The following is a 26011-nucleotide window of genomic DNA, read 5'->3' as shown; positions in this document are numbered from 1 at the left end:
TCTCCAGGGGTGATTTTCAGCAGTCTGATTTCCACTCTCACCTCATTTTTACTCTTTATGTATCTGAAAAAGCTTTTTATATCCTCTTTTATATTTTTGGCAAGCTTACCTTCATAGTTCATATTTCATGTTTTCTCTCTTTATGGTATATTTGGTTTCTAAAAGCTTCCCAATCCTCCATCTTCCCACTAACTTATGCCCTCTCTTTAGCTTTAATGATGCCTTTTGATTTCCCTCATCATCCCTTTATCTTTGTGATGTAGTGTATTTTTTCTGCATCTTCCAAATTTCCCTAGGAAGCTTCAGCCATTGCTGTTCCACCATCATCTCTGCTGGTGTCCACTTCCAATCACCTTTAGCCAGCTCCTCTCTCATGCATCTGTAAATCCCTTTATTCCTAATCTAATGTAATGGCATCCATTAGTCTCGCAAGACCATGGATCTGTGCCTGGAAAGTCTTGCTTCAGTCTGTGTTGGTAGAGCAGCGTCTGTTGTGGCTGTTGAGGCCCAGACGGGAGTAACAGTCTCGGCTGCAGTGACCGCACTTGAAGGCGCTGTCCTCCGGTGTTGTCTTGGTGCTGTTTTCTCAGCGAGTGCGCTTTTCTTCAGCAGCAAGCCTCAGCTTCTCTTCTCCTCCTTTTAGACCTCTGCATAGTTCCAGCCTCCAGCGAGAGCAGTCGCTTGCAATGTCCTCCCACCTCTCGACGTTCATGTTCAGAACCCTTTACTTGTGTTCCACTGTAATACTATAAGAATATCAGAGTCTAAGTAGGCCATTCGGCCCATTAAGTCTGCTCCTCAATTCAATCATGGGCTGATCCAATTCTTCCTGTCATCTCCACTCTCCTGCCTTCACCCCATACCCTTTGATGCCCTGGCTAATTAAGAATCTAATACTGATATATCCAACTTTATTTTCTCCCTCTCAAACTGCAGGGTGAATTTTATCATATTATTATCACTGTCTCCTTAGGATTCCTTTACCTTAAACTCAATAATGAAATATGGGTTATTACATTACAATCCCCTAGTGGGCTCAACAACAGGCTGCTCGCAAAAGCCATCTTGTAGGCATTCTACAAATTGCCCCTCTAGGGATCCAGCACCAGCTGGATTTTTCCAATCTACTTGCATATTGAAATCTCCCATGATTATTGCAATATGGCCCCTTCTAGATGCCTTTTCTACCTCCTGGTATAATTTGCAGCCCACGTCCAGGCTGCTGCTCAGAGGCCTGCGCTATATATAACTTCCATCAGGGTCTTTTTACCCTTGCAGTTTCTTAACTCTACCCACAAGGATTCTACATCTTCCGGATCCTATGTCACCTTTTCCCAAGGACTTGATTTCATGTTTTAACCAAAAGAGCCACCCCACCCTCTCTGCCTACTGGTCTGCCCTTTTAATACAATATTTATTCTGGGATGTTAAGATCCTAACTATGATCTTCTTTCAGCCACGACTCATAATGCCCACAACATCATACCTGCCTACCTCTAACCGTGCTACAAGATCATCTACCTTACTCCGTATAGAGCGTGTATCCAAATATAACACCTTCAGTCCTGTCTCTGTCATCCCATTTGATTTTGGCCACTGTTACACTTTAACTCCTCTTACTGACTGCAATCTTGCCCTGTCATCTACCTGTCCTTTCTCACAGTCTCACTACTCACTACATCTACTTGTATATAAACTACCCCATCTTCAGCTTTATCACTCCAGTTACCATCCGTACAGCTGACTTAGTTCAAACGCTCCCCAACAGCTCTAGCAAACCTGTTGGCAAGGGTATTGGTCTCCCTTGGGTTCAGTTGTAACCCGTCCTTTTTGTACGGGTCATATTCCACCTTCCCCAGAGGAGATCCCAATGATCCAGAAATTTGAAACCCTGTTCTTCAGCCTTGCTCACTGGCGTATGGCTCAGTTAACATTCCAGAGGTTACTACCTGCAGGGTCCTATTCAGCATTTTGCCTAGCTCCCTATATTCTCTATTCAGAACCTCCTCACTGACTCTGGCACCTGGGAGGCAACATACCATCTGGGTAACACACACAAAATGCTGGGGGGAGCTCAGCAGGCCAGGCAGCATCTATGGAAAATAGTACAGTCAACATTTCAGGCTGAGCCCCTTCATCAGGGCCCTACTGTCCTACCAAAGAGTCTCCACCCAAAATGTCAACTGTGTTCTTTTCCACAGATGCTGCCAGGCCTGCTGAGTTCCTCCAGCGTTTTGTGTGTGTTGCTTGGATTTCCAGCAGCTGCAGATTTTCTCTTGTTTGTAATTGGAATACCATCCGGGTGTGTCTTTCATGCCCACAGAATCTGCTTTCTGCTCTTCTGATGATGGAGTCCCCTATCACGCCTATACTCTTTTTCCCCTACTTTCCTTATGAGCCTCAAAGCCAGAGACCCAGTCCCTCTGGAAAGGTTATCCACCCAACAGTATCCAAAATGGTATGCTTATTATTGAGTGGAACAGCTACAGGGGTACTCTGTAATCTGCCTAATCCCTTTCCCTCTCCTGACAGTCACACAGGTATCTGCTACCTGCAACGTCAGGGTGACTACTCCCTGTAACTCCAGTCTATCACCTCCTCATTTTTCTGTATGAGCCGAAGATCATCGAGTTGAGGCTTCAGTTCCTTAACATGGTCTCTAACAAGCTGGAGCTCGATGCGTTTTGTGATGAAGCTATATTTCATTAGGAGCTTGAGGAGATTTGGTATGTCTCAAAAGATTCTTACAAATTTCTACAGACGTACCGTGGAGAGCATTCTATCTGGTTGCGACCCTGCCTGGTATGGAGGCTCCAGTGCACAGGAATGCAAGGGGCTGCAGAGCGTTGTGGACTCCGCCACCTCCGTCACACCACAACACCTCCCACCATCGAGAACATCTTCAAGAGGGGTCTCAAGAAAGCGGCTCTTGGACCTCCACCATACAGGACACCCCTCTTCATGTTACTACCATCAAGAAGGAGGTACAGGAGACTGAAAGACCCACACTCTAAAATTCGGGATCAGCTACTTCCCCTCAGCCATCAGATTTCTGAAGGGTCCATGAACCCATGAACACTACTTAATTATTCATTATTCTTCAGTACTATTTATTCATTTTTATAATTTATGATAATGTTATGCCTTTGCACTGTCCTGCTGCTGCAAAGCAACAAATTTCATATGATCTGTTGATGACAATAAACCTGACTCTGATTTCACTTTGGCACCACTTCCATACACTGAACCCCATATCTGCGATTCCCATGGTGTCTAAAACTCCGGCAATCTCTGCCTGCAGAACAAGCGGCTGGTTCTTCATCGTCCCTTGGGCAGAGAAACTCCCGGGAGAACTGAGTTTGGCAAAACAAAAGCGCCGGAAAACCCAAGTCCGTATTTGAGAAGCCGTCACCAAACGGCACAAACGGTAGCATGTGAGTCTCCCTGCAATGATCTCACTTGCCTAGCAGATGGTTGTGGGGGAGAACTGGCAGGAGGAGCAGACTCACTCTGCCAAGGAACTGCAGGAGCCATTGAAGAGATTCTGTGAGAGAGACTGCGAGATTGAATGAGGAGACCCAGGGAAGGAGGAGATAAAATCTAGGGAACAGTATATTTTTTGAACAATATCAAAAAAAAAACAAGCTGAGTATTAATTTTGAAGCAAATCTAAGTTAATGCCTTCTGCCAGAACCTTTGGTATGAAATGAGCCAAAATAAAGACACTGTTTTGAGTTATAACCAGTTAATGGCTACCATTAATTCCAGCCAGTAAGTCACAGCCGGTGCTAATTTACTGCCTCATTAGTGCTGCTCTGTGTCTGTCAGTCCTCCACAACCTCAACTCTCCTGTGGTTCACCGTACCATAGTCTCAGCAGTGGGGGTCTCAGGGGAACCCAGTGCTAAGGCAGCTGCAACCCTCACGTCCCACCAGCTTCCACACAAGTCGTTCCCACCGCCGTTAAACATCCTTCCCATCGAGTATCTATCCAAGTTCTGAGGCCTCCTGCGTCATCCTGGCTATTGTTTATCAAAGCGAAGGACAAAGGGACAAGCGGGAGAGGTCTGGGAACGTGTGAGTCTCGGTCCTGTCGAGGCAGTCCTAACCAGACGTCAGACCGAGGGAGGGTCACACTATGCGAGGAGTGGTACTGAGGGACCATTCCACTATGGGGGGGAACAGCACTGAGGCAGGGTCCAAGTGTGGGTGGAACAGTACTGAGGGATGTGTAGATATTAAGATCATAATAAAATAGGAGCAGAATAAGGCCAGTCAGGCTGCCAAGTCCACTCCGCCATGCCTTCATGGCTGACTTATTATCCCTCTCAACCCCTTTCTACTGCCTTCTCTTGTAATCTTTGTTGTGCTTACAAATCAAGAACCTATCCCCCTCTGCTTTAAATACACTCACTGACTTAGCCTCCACAGCTGTCTGAATCCCACAGATGGCTCAAGAAATTCCTCCTCACCTCTATTCTAAGGAGATGCTTTTGAATTCTGAGGCTATAGCCATCTTGTTCTAGACCTGCTGACTATAGGAAACATCCTCTCCACATTCATTCTGTCTAGCCTTTCAATATTTGATAGGTTTCAATGGGAATCCCCCCACCACCCACCGTATTATGTTCTTCTAAACTCCAGCAAGTACAGGCCCAGAGCTTACAAATGCTCCAAATATGTTAACCCTTTAATTCCAGGTATCATTCTCATGTATCTCTTCAATTCCAGCATATCCTTTCTTAGATAAGGGACTCAAAACTGCTCACAGTCCCCAAAGTGCAGTATGACAAATGCCTTCTAAATCCTCAGCATTACAGCCTTGCTTTTATGTTCTGGCCCTCTCAAAATGAATGCCAACATCGCATTTTCCCTCCTTACTGCAACTCAACTAACAAGTTAATCTTTACGGAACCTGGCACAAGGATTCCAAATCTTCTGATTTCTGAATTTGCTCCCCGTTTAGAGCCGGAGGATGGATATTATACTGAAAGCAGTGAATGTGTTTGCCCTGCCTGTTTGTGCTTTTCATTTGAGTCCAACAGCAGCAAGAAGCATTCTGTGGCCACACTGTGCTTGCGACTGTGGGACTACATGTGTGAAGGTCAAGGTGAGATGGGTGGTGGGTGCCAAGAACAGGGGAAGGGGAAAGAGTAAGCTCGCCTTTCTACATCAGGAGACGTCCCTGCTGTTATATACTAATGCTCAAGAAATGCATTGCATTTGCTTTCCTTGCTGCTGACTCAGCCTGCAAGTTGACCTCTGGGGAATCTTGTGCAAGGACTCCCAAGTCCCATTGCACCTCTAATTTTTCAATTTTCTCACCATTAGAAAATAACCTACACCTTTATTCCTTCTACCAAAGAGCATGACCAAACTCCTCCCTACAATATATTCCATCAGTCACTTCTTTGCCCATTCTCCCAATTTGTCTAAGTCCTTCTGCAGCTTCTCTACCTCCTCAATACTAGCAGCCCCTCCACCTATCTTTGTATTGTCTGCAAACTTGACCAAGAAGCCATTAATTTGTCATCCAGTCGTTGACATATGATGGGAAAAGAGGAGGTCCATGCAGAACATTACTAGTCACTGGCAGCAACCAGAAAAGGCTCCCTTAATTCCCACTCTTTGCCAGTCAGCCAATCTTCCTTCTATCTATGATAGCATCTTTTCTGTAATACCATGAGCTCTTATCTTGTTTAGCAGCCTTTTGTGCGGCACATTGTCAAAGGTCTTCTGAAAATTGAAGTAAACAACATCTACTGACTCTCTTTTTTCTATGTTGACAGTTATTTCCTCAAAAGAATTCTAACAGATTTGTCAGGAAAAAAATTCCATTAAGGAAACCAACCATGCTGCTCCCAAGTAGCCTGAAACGTCATCCCCAGTAATGGAATTCAACATCTTCCCGAACATTGAAGTCAGGCTAACTGGCTTGTATAATTTCCTGTCTTTTCCACCCTGCCTTCTAAAAGAGTGGAATGACATTTGCAATTTTCCAGTGCTCTGGAAACATTCCAAAATCTATTGGTTCTTGAGAGATCTCTACTAATGCCTCCAAATCTCTTCAGCTATTTCTTTCAGATCACTGGGCTGTAGTCCATCTGGTCCAAGTGACTTAGCTATCTTCAGATCTTTCAGCTTTCCAAACATCTTCTCCTTAGTAATAGCAATTACATTTACTCTGCTCCCTGAGATTCTTGAATTTCTGGAATACTGTTGGTGTCTTCCACAGTGAAAACAGATACAAAATGCTTATTAAGTTCATCCACATTCCTTTGTTCCCCATTACTATCTCTGCAGTGTCATTTTCTAGCAGTTCGATTTCCACTCTCCCAAAAATACAACTGCAGATGCTGTGGATCAAAGAATACATATACAATGCTGGAAGAACTCAGTAGGTCAGCCAGCATCCATGAGAAAAGAGTAGCCAACGTTTCGGGCCAAGACCCTCCATCAGGAATGTGGAGGTCTCGGCCCAAAACGTTGGCTACTCTTTTCTCACGGATGCTGCCTGACCTGCTGAGTTCTTCCAGCATTGTGTACATATTCTCCAATTTCCACTCTCATCTCTCTTTTGCTCTTTATACATTTAAAAAAACTTTTGGTATCCTCTTTCATATTATTGCCTAGCTTACCTTCATATTTCATCTTTTCTCTCCTTATTGCTTTCTCAGTGCTTTTCGTGGGTTTTTAAAACCTTCCCAATCCTCTCACTTTCCACCAACTTCTGCTATATTATTTTCCTCCCAGAGACTCCAGCCATTGCTGTTCTGCTGTCATCCCTGCTAGTGTCCCCTTCCAATCAACTTTGGCCAGCTCCTCTTTCATGCCTCTGGAATTCCCTTGTCTTCACTGATACATTTCTACTGCTACATCTGATTCTAGCTTCTCCCTCTTAAACTGCTGGAAGAATTCTATCATATTATGATCACTGCCTCCTCAGGGTTCATAGAGTCACATAGAAAAGTACAGCACATAAATGGGCCTTTTGGCCCATCTACTCTGTGTCAAACCATTTAAATTGCTTACCCCCTTCGACCTGCCCTTGGACCATAGCCCTCTATACCCCTGCCATCCATGTACATGTCCAAGCTTCTCAAACATTGAAATCAAGCTTGCATGCACCACTTGTATTGACAGCTTGTTCCACACTTCCACAACCCGCTGAGTGAAGAAGTTTCCCCTCATATTTCCCTTAAAATTTTCACCTTTTTTCGCAGAAATGGAGGGAGTTTGGATGGAAAAACTTGATAAGATATTTTATTACACCCTCTCAGAAATCCCATTATGATAGTAACCTCCCAGTTTGCTGGAGAAATTGTGAAAATCAAAATTTAGATCATTATCATATTTTTTGGGACTGCCCTGTTATCAAAAACTATTGGGGGGGATACACAATGCCATACAAGACATCTTTAAATGTGAAATACCCTTGGAGAGTAAGACCATATGTTTTGGATATATACCTCAAGAATGGTTGAAAAGAGATAAATATTTAATGAATATACTGTTGGTGGCTGGTAAAAAGACTCTTACTAGGAAATGGTTATCACAGGAGAGCCCAACTTTAAATACATGGATGGAAATTACAATGGACATTTACAAAATGGAGAAGATAACAGCATCAGTTAACCATAAGCTGGAACAATTTGATTCATACTGGGAAAAATGGTTTAATTACATAATGCCTCATAGGCCTGATTTTATTCTCACAAATCAATGAGTCTGTTGTCAAAAAAAAGATCACTCCCTACTTGTATATAGTTCTTTCCTTTTGCTTGTTTTTTCTTTCCGCTCTTTTCTATAAGTGTATACCCTAGATAAATACTTCATGGAGATTTTGTGATATATACGATTATATGATATATATGTACAATGTCTGAGATACATCTTATGGAAATGTTTGTTTGATGAGCTTCAATAAAAAAATTACCAAAAAAAGTTCACCTTTTACCTTTAACCCATGACCTTTCGTTGTTGTCCCACTGAATCACAGTGGAAAAAGCCTGCTTGTGTTTACTCTATCTATACCCCTCATAATTTTGTGTAACTCTATCAAATCTCCCCTCAATCTTTTACATTCCAAGGAATAAAGTCATAACCTATTCAATCTTTCCTTATAATTCAGGTCCTCCAGTCACAGCAACATCCTTGTAAATTGCCTCTGTACTCTTTCAACCTTGTTTACATTTTTCCTGTAGTAGGTGACCAACTCTGCACACAATACTCCAAATTATGCCTCACCATCGTCTTATACAACTCTTATGTCTTATATAACTCTTCTCTCTCCTGCCATCTGGGAAAAGGCACCGAAGCATTCGGGCTCTCATGACCAGACTATGTAACAGTTTTTTCCCCCGAGCCATCAGACTCCTCAATACCCAGAGCCTGGACTGACACCTTACTGCCCTATTATCCTGTTTATTATTTATTGTAATGCCTGCACTGTTTTGTGCACTTTATGCAGTCCTGGGTAGGACTGTAGTCTAGTGTAGTTGTTTTTTTTTCTCTCTGCATTGTTTTTTGCGTAGTTCAGTCTAGTTTTTGTACTGCATCATGTAACACCATGGCCCTGAAAAATGTTGTCTCATTTTTACTATGTACTGTACCAGCAGTTATGGTCGAAATGACAATAAAAGTGACTTGACTTGACTTGACTTGACTTGATACAACTTAAACATAACATCCCATCTCCTGTACTCAATGCTTTGATTTATGAAGGCCAATGTGCCAAAAGCTTTCTTTACGACACTATCTCCCTGCATCATCACTTTCAATGAATTATAGTATTCCCAGATCCCTTTGTTCTACTGCACTCCTCAGTGCCCTATGACTCACTGTGTAAGACCTACCCTTGTTGGGCCTAACGAAGTGCAACACCTTGCACTTGTCTACAATACATTCCACTTGCTATTTTAAGGGCCATTTTTCCAGCTGGATGTTTTGATAATCTTCATGGCTGTTCACTACACCCCAGTCTTGGTGTCATCCACAAATTTGCTGATCCAGTTGGCCACATTATCATCCAGATCATCGATATAGATGACAAACAACAACAGACCCAGCGCTGATCCCTACAGCATTCCACCATTCACAAGCCTCCAGTCAGAGAAGCAACCATCTACTACCGTTGGGTTCTTCCAAATGTCTAATCCAATCTACTACCTCATCTTAAATGCCAAGCAAATGAACTTTCTTGACCAACCTCTCATGCAGGACCTGGTCAAGTGTCCATGTAGACAACATCTGCTGCCTTACCTTCATCAGCTTTCCTGGTAACTTCCTTGAAAAACTCTTTAAGATTGGTTAAACATGATCCATTATCCACAGAAGCATGCAGACTATCCCTATCAGTCCAAGTCTACCTAAATGTTCATATATCTGGTCTGTTAGAACACTGTTCAATAACTCTCCCAATACCGATGTTAGCCACTCCGGCCTATAATTTCCTGATTAATTTTTAGAGCCTTTCTTAAACAGCAGAACAACATTAGCTATCCTCCAATCCTCCAGTACCTAACCTGTCACTACAGATGATTTAATTATCTCTGCTAGGGCCCGCGCAATTTCTGCACTTGCCTCCCACAGGGTTCGAGGGAATTCCTTGATAGGCCCAGGGGATTTATCCATCCTAATTTACCTCAAGACAGCAAACAGCTCCTCATCTGTCATCAGCACAGGGCCCATGACCTCGCTGCTGCTTTGCCTCACTTCTATAGATTCTGTGTCCATCTCCCTAGTAAATACAGATGCAGAAATATCCATTTGTGATCACACCCCATCTCTTTTGGCTCCACGCATAGATTACCATTCTGATCTTCCAGAGGACCAATGCTGCCTCGTGTGATCCTTTTGATCTTAGCATATCTCTGGAAGCCCTTAGGATTCTCCTTCAACTTGTCTGCTAGAGCAACATCATGCCCTCCTTCAGCCCTCCTGATTTCTTTCTTAAGTGTTCTCATACATTTCTTATGCCCCATAAGTACCTAATTGTTGCAACGAATGAGGCAAACCCAAACACAGGACACAGACACGGAGATTGAGTTAGGACACAGACATGGGCATGAGTGTTGAATAGCAAACGGGAGGGAGTGCAGGAAAGCAGGAGACAGGCAGAGTTTATCTTGACACGGAGCGTAGAAAGGGAAGCAGCAGACAAAGCTTTTCTTAGCACGGACAGACGGAGTTACACAGGTAAACCACAGTACTGGGGTAAACTTGGAATCCTTATTAAGACACGGAGAGACACAGAGTTACACAGGTAAACCTCAGAACTGGAGTTGAACTTAGAAAACTGATCTTGACTCAGAGAGACTGAGTTGCACTGGTAAATCTTGGTACTGAAGCAAAACTTAGAACTCAGAATCCTAAGTGGCCGGGAAACGTTAATTACCACACTGGTAAAACCAACGATCTGGCCACTAGTGGGCACAAACTTATCTCAAACATTTTCATGCTGCAGGTCTTGATGAAAACCAGGTGTGCCACCGCCAAAGGAAATGAGGAGAAAATGGGGAATTAACAGTCGGGACCGTGGCACAATCAAAGGGAATTAGTACCGTAGAAAATGGGGAATTAACGGTCAGGACTGTGACAGCACCCCCACCCTCCTCAACGGGAGCCTCCAGGCGAACCACCAGGCTTGTCCAGATTGTCTCGATGGAAATCTCAGATGAGGGAAGGGTCCAAGATGAAGGAGCGGGGAATCCAGGTGCGCTCCTCAGGACCGTATCCCTCTCAATCGACCAGGGTACGGAGACCCCTGCCTCGGCGGCACACATCCAGTATTCGCTGGACGGTGTAAGCTGGGTAATTGTCAATGATTCGGGCAGGTGGAGGAGGTCCAGCAGGAGGGCACAAAGGGCTGACAGATACAGGTTTCAGTTGGGAGACGTGGAACATGGGATGGATGTGCGTGGATCTGGGCAGTTTGTGTCTGACCACCGAGGGGTTGATGATGCTCTCTATGTCTAAATGTCACTCTCACCAGAGTTCTAAAGAGTTGCAACATTACGTTGTGCCCTTGAACTCAGTTCACCAACTAGTGAAGGCCTGCACACCATACACCTTCTTAATTATTTGATCAATGTGTGCAGCAACTTAGAGGGATCTTTGGCTATGACCCCATGATCCCTCTGTTCCACTACACTGTTAAGAATCCTTGAACTCTGCCTTCAAGTTCGACTTCCAAAAGTGTATCACTTCACAGTTTTCCAGAATGAACTCCATCTCTTTCTTCTCAGCCTGGCTCTGCAGACAATCAATTATATTCTTCAACAACCTTTGACACTATCCACACTGTCAACTTTTGTGTCATCTGCAAACTTACTAACTCACCATTACACTTCCTCATCTAAATCACTTTAAGAATCAGATAGAGCAGAGATTCCAGAACAGATCCCTGCAGAACATCACTCATCACTGATCTCCAGGCAGAAAATGCTCCATCTACTACCCAGCCTCTGCCTTCTGTGGTCAAACCAATTCTGAACCCGTGCAGCCAGAGTTCCCTGGATCCCATGTCTCATGACTTTCTGAATGAGCATACCATTGGGAATCTTGTCAAACACCTACTAGAAGCCATTTACATCACATCCACTGCTCTACCTTCATCAATTTGTTTTGCCACTTCCAATCCGGCTCATGAGACACCAGCTGCTCCTCACAAAGCCAACCTGACTATTCCTAATCAGACCGTGCTTCTCTAAATGCAAGTATGGAGTTATTTGTAAATATAATTAGATTGTGGTAAAGAGTCTTGAAGTGAATTTGTTGCAACAAATGAGGTGAACCCAAACGCAGGTCACATGCATGGAGATTGAGTTAGGATGCAGACATGGGCATGAGTGTTGAACAGCAGACAAGAGGGAGTGCAGGAAAGCAGGATGCAGGCAGAACTTATCAGGCATAGAAAGGGAAGCGGCAGACAAAACTCAGAACTGGAGTTGAACTCAGAATACTATCTTGACACGGAGAGACAGAGTTTCACATGTAAATCTTGGCACTGAAGCAAAACCAATGATCTGGCAACTAGTGAGTGCAAAGCCGGGGTTCTTATTCTGCAAGTCTTGATGAAAACCAGGTGTGCCGCATCAAAGAGAATTAGGAGAAAATGGGGAATTAACAGTCAGGACTGTGACACTAATTTGCTCCTACTTGCCCATAGCTGCTATGCTCCTCCTTTTATTCTTTAAGCAACACCTCAATATCTCTTGAAAATCAAGGTTCCCTAAACTTGTTATCTTTACCTTTTATTCTAACAGGCACATACAAGTTTTGCACTCTCAAAATTTCATTTTTGAAGGCCTCTCACTTATTAAGTACACCTTTGCCTGAAACCTGCCTTTCCCATTCCACAGTTGCCAGATCTTTTCTGATACCATCAAATTTGGCCTTTCTCCAATTTAGAACCCGCAGGCCAGACTGATCATTTTCCATATTTACTTTGAAGTTAACAGCATTATGATCATTAATTGCAAAGTGTTACACAAACTTCTGTCACCTACTCTGAATCATTCCCTCATAGGAGATCAAGTAATGCACACTCTTCCATTGCAACTTCTATGTCCTGATTAAGGGAACTCTCCTGAAGTCACTTGCCAAACTCAATCCCATCTAGTCCTTTTACAGCAGAGGAGGCCAGTCAACATGTGGAAAGTTAAAATCATCTACTGTAATAAACTTGTATTTCTTGTAAAAGTCTGTGACCTCTCTACAATTTTGTTCTTCCAAATCCCACAGACTGTTGGGTGGTCTATGATATAGCCCAGCTATGTGGTGATACCTTTCTTATTCCTCAGATCCACATATTAAGCCTCACTAGACGAGTTCTCCAGTCTGTTCTGACTAAGCACCAGTGACACTTTCCCTGACTAGTAACTCCTTAATCTCTTCTGCTCTGTTGCATCTAAAACGACAGAACCTCGGAATACTGAGCTGTCAGTCCTGTACCTTCGGCAACAAAGTCTCACTAAGAGCTACAATATCATAATTCCAGGTGTTGATCCAAGCCCTGAGCCCATCAGCCTTTCCCAAGATACTCCTTGCATTGAAATTCATGCAGTTCAGAACATTAGTTCCACCGTGTTCTACCTCTTGACTTTGTCTGAGATCTTAACAACATCAGTCTAAACAACCTCTCCACTATCTGTTCTGGCACTCTGGCTCCCATCTCCCTACAACTCTAGTTTAACACCGTGCGCCCCCCCCCCCCCATATAGCACTAGCAAACCTTCCTGCGAGGACAGTTGTCCACCTCCAATTCTCAGGTGTAAACCGTTTCTTCTGTACAGGTCCCACCTTCACTGAAACAAAGCCCGATGAATGAAAAATTTGATGCCCTCCCTCCTGCACCAACTTCTTAGCCACGTGTTAAACTGTATGATCTTCCTATTTCTGGCCTCACTTGCACATGGCACCAGCAGCAACCCTGAGATCACAACCATGGATGTCCTGTCCTTTAACTCCCTGAACGCACTTTGCAGAACCTCGTTACTCTTCCTACCTATGTCATTGGTACCTGCATGAACCATGATCTCTGACTACACACCCTCCCACTTGGAAGTGCTAAGGATTCAATCCGAGATGCCGTGGACCCTGGCACCCATGAGGTAGCATACTATCTGGAAATTGTGTTCTCACCCACAGAACCTCCTTTCTGTTCCCTTAACTAACAAATCCCTCATCACCACAGCTCACCTCGTCTCCCCTCTTCCCTTCTAACTCACAAAGCCAGACTCAGGACCAGAGATATGACTGTGTGACTTCCCTCTGCTAGGTCATCCCCCAACAGTATCCAAAGTGGTGTACCTTTTGTGGTGGGGTATTCTGCACTGGCTGTTAAAGCCTCTTCCCCTTATTGATACCCATTCTCCTCTGTCCTGTACCTTGGATATAACTATCTCTTTATATTTCCTATCTATTGCCCCTTCAGCCTTCCAGATGGTCTGGAGTTCATCCACTTCCATCTTCAGCTCCTTAAAGCAGAGTTTTAGAAGCTGCATAGAAGCTCTCACTATCCTGCCTAGCATCCCGACGATTCTATAGGCATCCATTAATCTCGTGAGACCATGGATTTGCGCCTTGGAAGATTTCCAGGGCGCAGGCCTAGGCAGGCTTGTATGGGAGACTGGCAGTTGCCCAAGATGCAAACCTTCCCCTCTCCACGCCACCGATATTGTCCAAGGGAGTGGCACTAGGACCCATGCAGCTTGGCCCCGGTGTCACAGAGCAATGTATTGTTAAGTGCCTTACTCAAGGACACAACACACTGCCTCAGCTGAGACTCGAACCAGTGACCTTCAGATCACTAGACCGATGCTTTATCCACTAGACCATGCACCAAAAGTGCAAATATAAAGAAGGAAACAATAATAAACTGGAAAAAAATCTACCTACAACTTCTTTGCATTCTCTCACTCAAGCCTCTCCTCACTGAAGCCTCAAAGAGCTAAAGCCTCAAATAAGCACTCTAACACTGTCCACTCCAACAACGACCACTCCACTTTTCCATGCATTATTTTCATTTGCTCTTGCCAATCAATCCTGATCACTGATTGGCCACTGTTCAAAAACGGAACTGCCGTGAACTAATACCTTAAGTATTCAATCGGCAAACCAGAGTGAGCTACGTCTCCTCACTCTTCCGATCACTGATTGGCCTCTGTTCAAGTTCTCTTAGTGTAAAGGAACCCTTTATTAAGAGAATGAAGAGATTTGAGTAAGTGCATGGGAATGGTGCTGAGGGAAAAGTTCAGTCAGAACCTTATTAAAAGGGAGAACAGCACCAAGGAATCGAGTGGCCTATTCCTTAAATTCTTATGCCCTGGTTTATATTTATCCCAGTTCCCCCCAAGATCTTGACAGGTTTGCTTTGCTGTGGTGGGATCCTGCTGTGCACCCCCCAACCCAGCTGTCCACAGGAGGCAGGCATCAGATTGAGGTGGAGTACAAAGGCAGGCCATGCCTTACCGAACAGGGTCCTCCAGCATTTTGCATGGATTTATCAAGATTTCCATCTCTTGTGTTTATAATCTCACTGGAACAGTTCAGCCTGCTCCATACTTTGTGACCAATGCCCTGTTCCCCGCCTCAGACTGAGACAGGAGGTTGTTACTGAAGAGTCACAGCAGGGTACTGGTTGAGGTGACTCATCCTCTGCTCTCTGAGCCCTGCTTCCTTGGAGATTGAAGATGGTACGTGATTATTACAGCCCACAGATACCCCAGCAACATGGTATTTATCCACTGAAAGTGTATCCTTCTTTTTGTCTTGCAGATTTGTAGCTTGTCTCCTTCAAACCAGCAGCCAACTACCCACGGAGGCAGATGAAAACAAAAATTACAATCTTTACACTTTGCATCCAGTGTGCGTTATGAGAGACTGCTGGAGAATAACCTGGGTAATTACAGTGTACGGGAGCTCTCGGAGAACTGATGCCTGCAAAAGTGGGAGCCAGGAAAGGTCAGGTCACAGGTCAAAAATCAGCTTGCACACAAATTCTAATCCGTTTCCGAGCCACTCTGCTCGGCCCTTTCATGGCTGATGCTGTCCTTGTGGTGAACCTGTGAAATTCTCCAACACAGAAGGCGGGGAGGGAACAAAGTCGTTGCATAGATTCAGGAAGGAGGTGGTGTGTGACACAGTGGCACAGCAGGTGGAGCCACTACCTCACAGTGGCAGAAGCCCAGATTCAATCCTGACCTCTGGCGGGAGGTGAGTGTATGAGTTTCCACATTCTCCCCGTGCCTGCATGGGTTTCCTCCAGGTGCTCTTGATTTCCCCATCCCTAAGACATACAGGGTAATATTTCCAACCTTCAAGTGCCTAGGTATAAATATCAATAACAACTTGCGCTGATCCATGTAAGCACTATGGACAAGTAACCTCATGACTGCCTCTAATTCCTCAGAAGGATAAGGAAACTTAGCATGCCCCCACTGACCTTCATCAACTTTTATTGAGATTTACTTTCCTCTCCAGATGCGTCATGGTTTGGTGTGTCCAAGACTGCAAGAAATTGCAGAGAGCTGTGATCTCAGCCCAGGCCTCCCCTCTGTCGATATTGTCTACACTTTCCGCAGCCTCAGGAAAGCAGCCAGTGGAATCTAGGACAGCACCCACCCTGGGCATTCCCTCTTCTCCCCTCTTCTGTTGAGCAGAAGGCACAAAACCCTGAGAACGCGTGTCAACAGATTCGAGAACAGCTTCTATCCCACTGTTACCATGCTCTTGACCACTTATGCACTAAGCATGAATTGTTGATCTCTCAACCTAGCTCATTTGACCATTGCATTTTATCTGTTGAATGCATTGCACTTTCTCTTTGACACAAGAGTCTGCATTCTTTTTCCTTTTTGTTACCTCAATATACTTGTGTATGGCATGATCTTTCAAAATGGCAGGCAAACAAAGGCTTTTCACTGTATGTGGCAACAGTAGACAATACCAATAATTGTCCTTGGTGTTGGTGGGAATGTGAGGAGAATAGAACGATATTATATTGATGGCCTGCATGGATCCATTGGGCTGAAAGGCCTGGTTCACTGCTCTATGGCAATATTTATTCTCCCTGCCAAAGGGATGGGGGAATATGGGGAGAAGGTGGGAACAGGCACTGAAGTGGGTCATCAACTACAGTGGGGCTAAATGGTGGGAAAGACCTGCATGGCCTGGTCCTGTGGCTATTTTACACATTTCTATGTTTCTGCCTCAGCTTCCTCCCACCCCTTTCCATCTCCCCCATCCTGCCATCTCTCACACAGCAGACCAGCACTTGCTGTTGATCACTTTACTGGACTGGAGTTCGTTCGCTGTGCACAGTGCCTCAGAATATGATCCACTCATACCTTGTACAGCACACACAACCTGCTAAAGAAACTAAAGTACCTGTGAAAGGAGGGAAATTGTCAGCATTTCCGGTGGAAACCCTGCATCAGGACACATGGTAACTTTCGAACCTTGGGCCAGTAGGGAAGCAGTCACTCATAAAATCATTCAGGAATTCTGCCAGACAGTAGAAGACAATTCCCACAGGTTGGGGTGGAGTTGATGAACAGGGATCAGTTTAAGGTGAAGTTAGGAGTCGGGGGACAGACACACCTACAAACTTCTACCAGTGTACAGTGGAGAGCATTCTGACTGGTTGAATCACAGCCCGGTGTGGGAACTCCACAGGAATACATGAGGCCAGAGTGAGTGGTGGAGTCAGACAGTTTCATCATGAACACAGCTCGCCACCTACAAGAGGCAATGTCTGAGGAAAGATCACCTGGGCCTTTCCGATTTCTCGATGTTGCCTTCGGACAGCAGCCTCCAGACCCATGCCCCAAGGTTCAACAGCATCTTCATCTCGGCCATCAGATTCTTGAACTGGCCTGGAAATCCCTAATTCTACCTCAAACTATATATCCTCCAACTTGAACTAATGACAGCAAGTCTATTCTTGTTTACTTTGTTGTGTGAGTTATGTTTAACTTATGTTAATTTGGTTGTGTAATTTATGATGTCGTGTTTGTAATGTACCCTCCTACTGTTGCATTCATTCTTTTTTATAACATTTACAGCCTGGGTACGTATGTCCCAGACAATGGACTTGAAACTTGAACGGGATAGAGGATGATGATTAGAGAGATGGAGAGGGTTAGGGTGTGGCTGGGACAGAGCAGAGGGACAGAATGGCCTGCTTCTGTGATGAACATTCTATGTAAAGTATAAGGCATCTCCACTATTGGACAGAGCAACAGAGGAATTCTTTGTCCAGCCACATGCTGGCCCTCAATCCTCTCAACATTCTCATTCGACCAATAACATGACTGTGCACACATATGCATGCAAATAGTTGGGTTCATGCACACGTTCATGCACACGCGTTCTCAGGCAGACACGTGCATAAGTGCCCTTTGCTTACATGCATGCATGCTATTTCTCTCTCCCTCTCTCTCTCACACACACACACTCCATATTATCTTTAGCCTGGAGTCACTGTCACATCTTGGCTTTCTATCTAATTTTGAATTACATCACCCAAGCAAATTAGTGAAGCATCAGATGTTGTAAAGAGCAGGTTAACGTGCTTCCCAGTAATAACTTCAGCTGCCATCTGTTTTCATGAAATACCATTTGAGCACAAGGTTTAACCTGGTTTTCCACTGCAGCTGCACAGTTGGATGGGGCTTGAGACTTTGCCTCCTCTCTGTGGCCAGAATCGACCTGAAGGTCACATTTTATTGACTCTTCTAGTTCTGACTTCCTGCCCTGGCCTGAGTCTCATCGCTCCATCACTGGCAGCTTCTGAGCCTGAGTTCTGGAACTATCCCTTATTCCTTCTTCCTTTCTGTGCCCAGAATTGACCTGAAGGTCACATTTTAATGATTTTTTCCTGTCATGTCCCGAGTCCAAACTCTCCATCACCTACAGCTGCCTCGGCCTGAATTTTTGAACTGTCCTAATTCCCTCCTCCTCTCTCCACCCTTTGCTCCTTCTAGACCGGGGGTCGGCAACCCGCGGCTCCGGAGCCACATGTGGCTCTTTTACGTCTGTGCTGTGGCTCCCTGTTGCTTTGGGAAATAATTGGTTGTGGCGACCCTTTTCCTGGCACATCCGAACCGACTCACAATTAGATAGCCTACGGGGGTTTGCGAGCACAGAGCTTTGGAGCCTCTGCGCCATGGGAGGCAGGTTGAGGGAGGCTTAAAAGTGAGGCTGAAGATTTCGAATAAAGTTTTTTCCTTCGACTGCAGTTACCGACTCCGTGTCGTAATTTTAGCGCTGCGTGTAGCACACCGCTACATGGTCAGTATTTAATTAAAATGTATTTTATGTTAGTTTGTTAGTTTTTGAAATGTAAATCTAAATTTGAAGATTATTGTGATCTTGAACAATCTAAATAAGACGTTGTGGCGGGCGACCCATTTCCTGACACATCCGAACCGGCTCACAATTAGCCAGCGTTCAGGCTAAGGGAGATAGCCTACAGGGGTTTGTGAGTACGTGTCTTTTGCAGCATCCGCGCCCATGGGGGGCGGGTTGAGGGAGGCTTAAAAGCAAGGCTGTTTAGTTCAAATAAAGCTATCTTTGACTGCAGTTTACTGACTGCTTGTAGCACACCGCTACAACGTGTTTTTATCGCTGGCTGTCCAGAGCGGAGGTGCTGAAACGCTTTGTCGCGTGTCTGGAAGAAGTGAAAACATTCCTGGGCAGCAAAGGGCTCACCTTTCCTGAGCTGGAACAGCCAGAGTGGCTAGAAAAGCTACACTTCATGGTAGACATGACAGCGCACCTGAACACGCTGAACACAGCTCTTCAACGGGGTAAGGACGTACAGCCCTGCACATGTTGGAGGATGTTTTGGCATTCGAGCGCAAGTTGACAGTGCTTGCCAGAGATTTACAGAAAGGCACATTGTCTCACTTCCCCAATTTGAGAGAGTTCAAACAAGGTCACGACATGATAAATTCGGAGTATTTACATTCTGCAATCATCGCAATGCAAACATCGTTTGGGAAACGCTTCTGTGAGTTCAGAGAGTTCATTATCCTTCCCTAAGCATCGATCCATCCCTACTGAATACGACTGCATTGTCAGGTGTGAGTCAACCTGAACAAGGATGATAAATATTTTAATTGCCTATTATTTAACGTATATTCATATGTTTTCATTGTTCAGTGAAATAGTCCTTTTATTTTTCAGGTTGACAGCTGGCTGACGTTATTTTTGGTTTGCTGCTGGCGGCAAATTTAAGTTTGGCGTTTTTCATAAATACAAGAAGGACTCAAATAGACGTCGAGTATTTTACTTAAAAGTAACCTTCAACCCAACGTCTTTTTTTCGGAGGTCAAAATGTTTTTGTTGCATGCAGAAATGTAATTTCGTTTTCTCTGCAGGAGTTCATCAATTTCATAAATGCAACACATTATAGTTTGTTTATACATAGCATAAAGGCAAAACAAAACGTTGTATGCAGTGTTATTTCATTTTAAATGTCAAACGGGTTTTGCGGCTCCCAGTGTTTTCTTTTCTGTGGGAAACGGGTCCAAGTGGCTCTTTCAGTGGTAAAGGTTGCTGACCCCTGTTCTAGACCCTCTTGGATCTTCTGGTTCGATTCTGGGCCCTGCAGTTGATGCAGACTGGAAGCAGGGACAGCAGCATCTCTCCTTTCTCAGAGGATATGGCATGTTATCAAAGTGACAAACTACACATGAACTTGAATGTCTCTTGATATGGAAAGGCTTGCTTTCTCATTCCACCTCTCCTGATCTCTGCACCCACCACCCTTCCTGCCCTGACCCCCACCCTACAGTCACCGACATAGTGTGGCCACAGAATGCTTCATGCTCCTGTTTGATTCAAATTGGCAGTGCAATCGCAAACGCTCGTTTTCAGTGTAACAGTCATCCTTGTATGGCTTCTTGACTTACCCAATATTGGCTTCATGCGTGGTAGGTTGTGTCTGACCAATCTTACAGAGTTTTTCGAGGAGATTACCAGGAAGGTTGATGAAGGCAAGGCTGTGGATGTTGGCTACGTGGACTTCAGAGAGGCATTTGACAAGATCCCACATGGGAAGTTGGTCAAGAAGATTCAGTCACTCGCAATTAAGATGAGATAGTAAATTGGATTAGATGTTGGTCTTGTGGGACAAGCCAGAGGGTGGTAGTAGATGGTTGCATCTCCGACTGGAGGCCCGTGACCAGTGGTGTGCTGCAGTGATCCGTGCTGGGTCTGTTGCTGTTTGTCATCTATATCAATGATTTGGGTGATAAAGTGGTTAACTGGATCAGTAAAGTTGCGGATGACACTGAGATGCTTCCCTGGTGCCATGGATTATTGATTACCTGACTGGCAGATCACAGTACCTGCGCTTGCAACACTGTGTGTCAGACAGGGTGGTCAGCAGCACTGGGGCTCCACAGGGGACTGTCCTGTCTCACTGTCTCTTCACCATCTACACCTCTGACTTCAACTACAACACAGAGTCTTGCCATCTTCAGAAGTTTTCTGATGACTCTGCCATAGTTGGATGCATCAGCAGGGGAGATGAGGCTGAGTACAGGACTACGGTGGGAAACTTTGTCACATGGTGCGAGCAGAATCATCTGCAGCTTAATGTGAAAAAGACTAAGGAGTTGGTGGTGGACCTGAGGAGGGCTAAGGCACTGGTGACCCCCGTTTCCATCCAAGGGGTCAGTGTGGACATGGTGGAGGATTACAAATACCTGGGGAAATGAATTGACAATAAACTGGACTGGTCAAAGAACACTGAGGCTGTCTACAAGAAGGGTCAGAGTCATCTCTATTTCCTGAGGAGACTGAGGTCCTTTAACATCTGCCGGATGATGCTGAGGATGTTCTACGAGGCTGTGGTGGCCAGTGCTATCATGTTTGCTGTTGTGTGCTGGGGCAGCAGACTGAGGGTAGCAGACACCAACAGGATCAACAAACTCATTCGTAAGGCCAGTGATGTTGTGGGGGTGGAACTGGACTCTCTGACGGTGCTGTCTGAAAAAAGGATGCTGTCCAAGTTGCATGTCATCTTTGACAATGACTCCCATCCACGCCATAACGTACTGGTTAGGCACAGGAGTACATTCAGCCAGAGACTCATTCCACCGAGATATAACACTGAGCATCATAGGAAGTCATTCCTGCCTGTGGCCATCAAACTTTACAACTCCTCCCTCAGAGTGTCAGACACCCTGAGCCAATAGGCTGGTCCTGGACCTATTTCCACTTGGCATGATTAACTTATTATTATTTATTTATTTGTGGTTTTATATTGCTATATTTCTTCACTATTCTTGGTTGGTGCGACTGTAACGAAACCCAATTTCCCTCGGGATCAATAAAGTATGACTGTATGTCTGTCTGTCTGAAGATTAGGGGTGTTGTGGACAGCAAAGCGGTTTATCATTGCTTGCAGTGGGAACTGGACCAGTTGGAAAAATGGGCTGAAAAATGGCAAATGGAATTTAATGCAGACAAGTGTGAGGTGTTGTATTTTGGTAGGACCAACCAGGGTAGGTTTTACACAGTGAACGGTAGGACACTGAGGAGTGTGATAGAACAAAGGGATCTGGGAATACAGGTTCATAATTCATTGAAAGTGGCTGATAGGGTCATAATGAAAGATTTTGGCACATTAGCCTTCATAAATCAAAGTACTGAGTACAGGAGATGGAATGTTATTTTGAAGTTGTGTTGGACATTGGTGAGGCCCAATTTGGAGCACTGTGTGTAGTTTTGGTCACCTACCTATAGGAAAGATGTAAATAAGGTTGAAAAAGTACAGCAAAAATTTACAAGGATGTTGCCAGGTCTGGAGGAACTGGGTTATGTGGAAAGATGAATAGGTTATTCCTTGGAACGTAGAAGATTGAGAGGAGATTTGATATAGGTATACAAAAATATGAGTGGTATAGATAGGGTAAATACAAGCAGACCATTTCCACTGAGGCTGGGTGGGACTGCAACTAGAGATCATGGGTTAAAAGTGAAAGGTGAAAAGTTTAAGGGGAATAAAATGGGAAACTATTTTCAGAGGGTCATGAGAGTGTGGAATGAGCTGCCAGTGCAAGTGATGCATACGAGCTCGATTTCAATGTTTAAGAGAAGTTTGGATAGGTACATCAACTGTAGGGATATGGAGGGCCATCATCCCACTGCAGGTTGATGGAAGTAGGCAGTTTAAATGGTTTGGCATGCACTACATGGGCCAAGAGGCCTGTTTCTGTGTTGTACTTTTTAATGACTTTGTAACTTGTACATGCAACTATAATGATGGTGCTCATCCTCTGAGAATACACACTCATTATCTGCAAATCCTTTCTCAGTATTTGATATAAGAAAGGAGGGAAGGAATGTGTGAGGATTAAGGAGAGAATTCCAGAGCCTGGGATCCAGCCACCTGAAGACAACGGTCGGATGCTGGGGGAACTCAGAGGGTCAGGCTGCCTCTGTGGAGGGGAATAATAAGCCAATGTTTCTGTCTAAGATTCTTCATCAGGACCTTGACTCTTTATTCTCTTTCATAGACACTGCTTGACATACTGAGATCTTCCAGCATTTTGTGTATGTCACACCAGGAAGTATTTGGGCAGCAGATACAAACCAGACCAGGGTGAAAATATGTCTCTTGCACGCACCTTAATGCTGTCAGATTCTTGAAGTAAACTTACTGCCTAGAGATCACCATTTCTGCCAGCATGCAGACTGCCCTCTCTCCACCTCACTCTCTTTCTCACTCTCTTCTCTCTCTGAGATACTTGGCTCGATAATTACTCGCTTGTCAAGGCTTCCAATTCACCCAGATATTTCCAAACATAATGACATGCTGCTTCCTGAACAGCGAGCAGAGCAATTTAACAAAACAAAGTGGGCAAATGTTTGATTTCCACATATTTGCTTTGGCACTGGTGGATGAGAACTCCTCAGGGAATGCACTGACTCTGGCAAACTGTTTGTTCCAGCTCTGGGGCTAATCTTCCAATGCTTTTTCCAGAGCAGTGCCAGACAGGTTGGGAATCAGAAAACACTACAGCAGGGTAAGAGGACATTCAAGTCTCTTGGGAAAAGTCTCCAGTCTATCCCGCTGACCCCTCACCCCTTTCCCCTCATCTCTGCACCTTTATCCCTTTTGATTATTTATCCTATTTGGTTTTAAAATGTTCTCAAGGAATCTTTTTTCCAATCACCTTTCATCTTCCAGATCACAAACATTACTGCAAAACCATTTCTCCTCCTCGCCTCTCTGGTTCTTCTGTTGACCCCCTTCACTCTGCCTTCTGAGCATCAAACATAGAACAGTACAGCACAGGTACAGGCCCTTTGGCCCATCACGCTTGTGTCGAACATGATGTCAAATCAAACTAAATCATTCCTGCCTCTATATGATCCACGCCCCTCCATTCCCGGCATAGTCACATGTCTGTGTAACTGCTTCTCAAACGCCACTAATGTATCTGCGTCCACCACTGCCCCTGGCAGCCGATATCCAGCATCCACCACTCTTGGTCCTCCGAGAGGACCACAACCTTGCCGTGGATTGGAGGCTTGCGTGCCTCAATGACCCAGAGAGCTATGTTGGCCGGAGTCAGGGCTTTATGCTTTGGCTCTTGGTAGGGTCACCCATGCCAAAGAGCTCAAAGAGCAGAGGCCAGTCTAAGAGTGGTCCACCAGTCCCCCAGGTACAGGAATTCAGCTCAAGGCTAACAACCCTAATTGGCAAAACAAAACTGTTACAGAAACAGCAGTGAAGAATCCTCCCATACCTGCATGTGACAGTATTCCTGAGTCTCCTCCCGGGACTTGTATGACTGACAATAGTGAAAACTGAAAGGAAGCTACTGACACGATGAAGGAAGCCCTGAACACTCCAGAGATGGAGGACCTTCATTGCTGCCCTAAACGCCAGCTGCATAATGGGCAGTAATACACCATTTTTGGTGTAAAAAACTTGCCCTGCACATCTTTTTTAAACTTCCCCTCTCTTGCCATAATTAAACAGAAGTTCCCCATGGACCCTACTCCAGGACACAGTTTTGCTTAGTTCATTCCATCAGAACAGTTTGAAAGTTTGAACACTGTCATTGAATCTCACGTTAACCATTTCCATCCGAGGGAGAACAGTTGCATCCCCCCATCTCCCCTTGGAACTCATTCACAACTGGCCCAGTAAACTTCATCCAGACCTTTCCCTGACAGCTTTCCCAAAGGATGGTCTTGAAGTTGAACAAAGCACCAGCTGGAGCTGAATCAGTGAACTGGGTAAGTCTAACATTTGGTAAAAATTCACTGCATCAGCAAACTAAAAGAGCAGTCACCTACCTCTGCCTGAACAGGGCAACGTAGACTTCCCGCGGCATTTTTTTGTGCTTTCCTCAGGAGAGAGGGGGCAGGAGACGGGATGGTCACACGTTTGGCCAGTCCAGCCCTCCTTGCAGTTACACCTTCCACAGTTGCATTGTCCGTGGCCTTTAGTGAAAAGAGGAAAGACCAAAGAGCATTCATTGTATCTTAACTCCACCTCATAGAGTCACTGACTCGTAGAGAACTACAGTATAGAAAAGACATCAAATCCCTGATGAACTGTATTTCTGCCTTCTCTCATTAACCTGCCCTCCACACCCCTCCATGTTGCCTTTAAATATTTTACCTTTCACCCTTAACCCCTAACCCCATGACCTCTAGCTCTAGTCTCACCCAATCTCAGTGGAAAAGCCTGCTTGCATTTACCCTGTCTATATCCCTCATAATTTTCTATTCCTCCATCAAATCTACCCTCACTCTCCTTCTCCCTAGGGAATAAAGTCCTAACCTACTCAACCTTTCCCTATAACACAGGTCCTTAAGTCCCGGCAACATCCTCGTAAGTTTTCTCTGCGGTCTTTCAATCAAAGGTTGAAAAGAGAAAATTTACAAGGATATTACCTCTGTTCTTCCATTATTATTACTTCAGTATTTCCTTCTGCACCACTCCAGACCACACAACAATCTCTGCACAATGCTGAGTCTTTTGTGCTTACCACAGCATTTATCGGTGTACGTACTATGACCACATAAGCTGTTTACTCTGTCAGCTTCGTGCAAACAAGAAACTTTGTTGAACCCTACTTTCCACACTAATGGACAAATGCAAATTTCTATGCAAAATCTGGGACTCTTTCATATTTGCTCTGAGGCAGACAATGGGTTCAGCTTTCCCTACATAGTGGAAAGGGCAGCCAGTTATCTTGTTGGACCCTTCCCCCCCCCCCCGCTAGTGTTGCCCCTTCCCTGTTCTATGCCCCCAGTGGGCACCTGGGCCAGACCTGGGCCAAAGGGCCTGTTTCCATGCTGCATGGCTCTGTTTTGTTCTAATTCTGCTCTTTATCGTAAATATTTATGTTTAATTTACGTTTTCCAGGTGAAGGCTGCTTATCTGATGCAACCCACCTGCAGCATTGCTGCAAGTTTCTCACTTCAGGGTGAACAGGGTATCTGACAGAAGTAACTGGAAGAAGCACAGAGCTGAG

General features: G+C 44.8%; 1 protein-coding gene across 2 annotated transcripts in view; it reads right to left on the bottom strand.

Moving 5' to 3' along the window:
• Positions 1-26011, bottom strand: part of itgbl1 (integrin, beta-like 1) — a 200058-nt gene that overhangs the window by 56193 nt on the left and 117854 nt on the right. For both annotated transcript variants that reach the window (XM_059970527.1, XM_059970526.1), the window contains one exon: positions 24825-24971. In XM_059970527.1, the coding sequence (XP_059826510.1) occupies positions 24825-24971 (147 nt within the window). The remainder of the gene's footprint in view (positions 1-24824; positions 24972-26011) is intronic.

Source organism: Hypanus sabinus, chromosome 5 (genome assembly GCF_030144855.1).
Source record: "Hypanus sabinus isolate sHypSab1 chromosome 5, sHypSab1.hap1, whole genome shotgun sequence".
Classification (NCBI taxonomy): Eukaryota; Metazoa; Chordata; class Chondrichthyes; order Myliobatiformes; family Dasyatidae; genus Hypanus; species Hypanus sabinus.
Note: the sequence above shows the minus strand (reverse complement) of the source record. Positions and strands in the feature narration are given on the sequence as shown.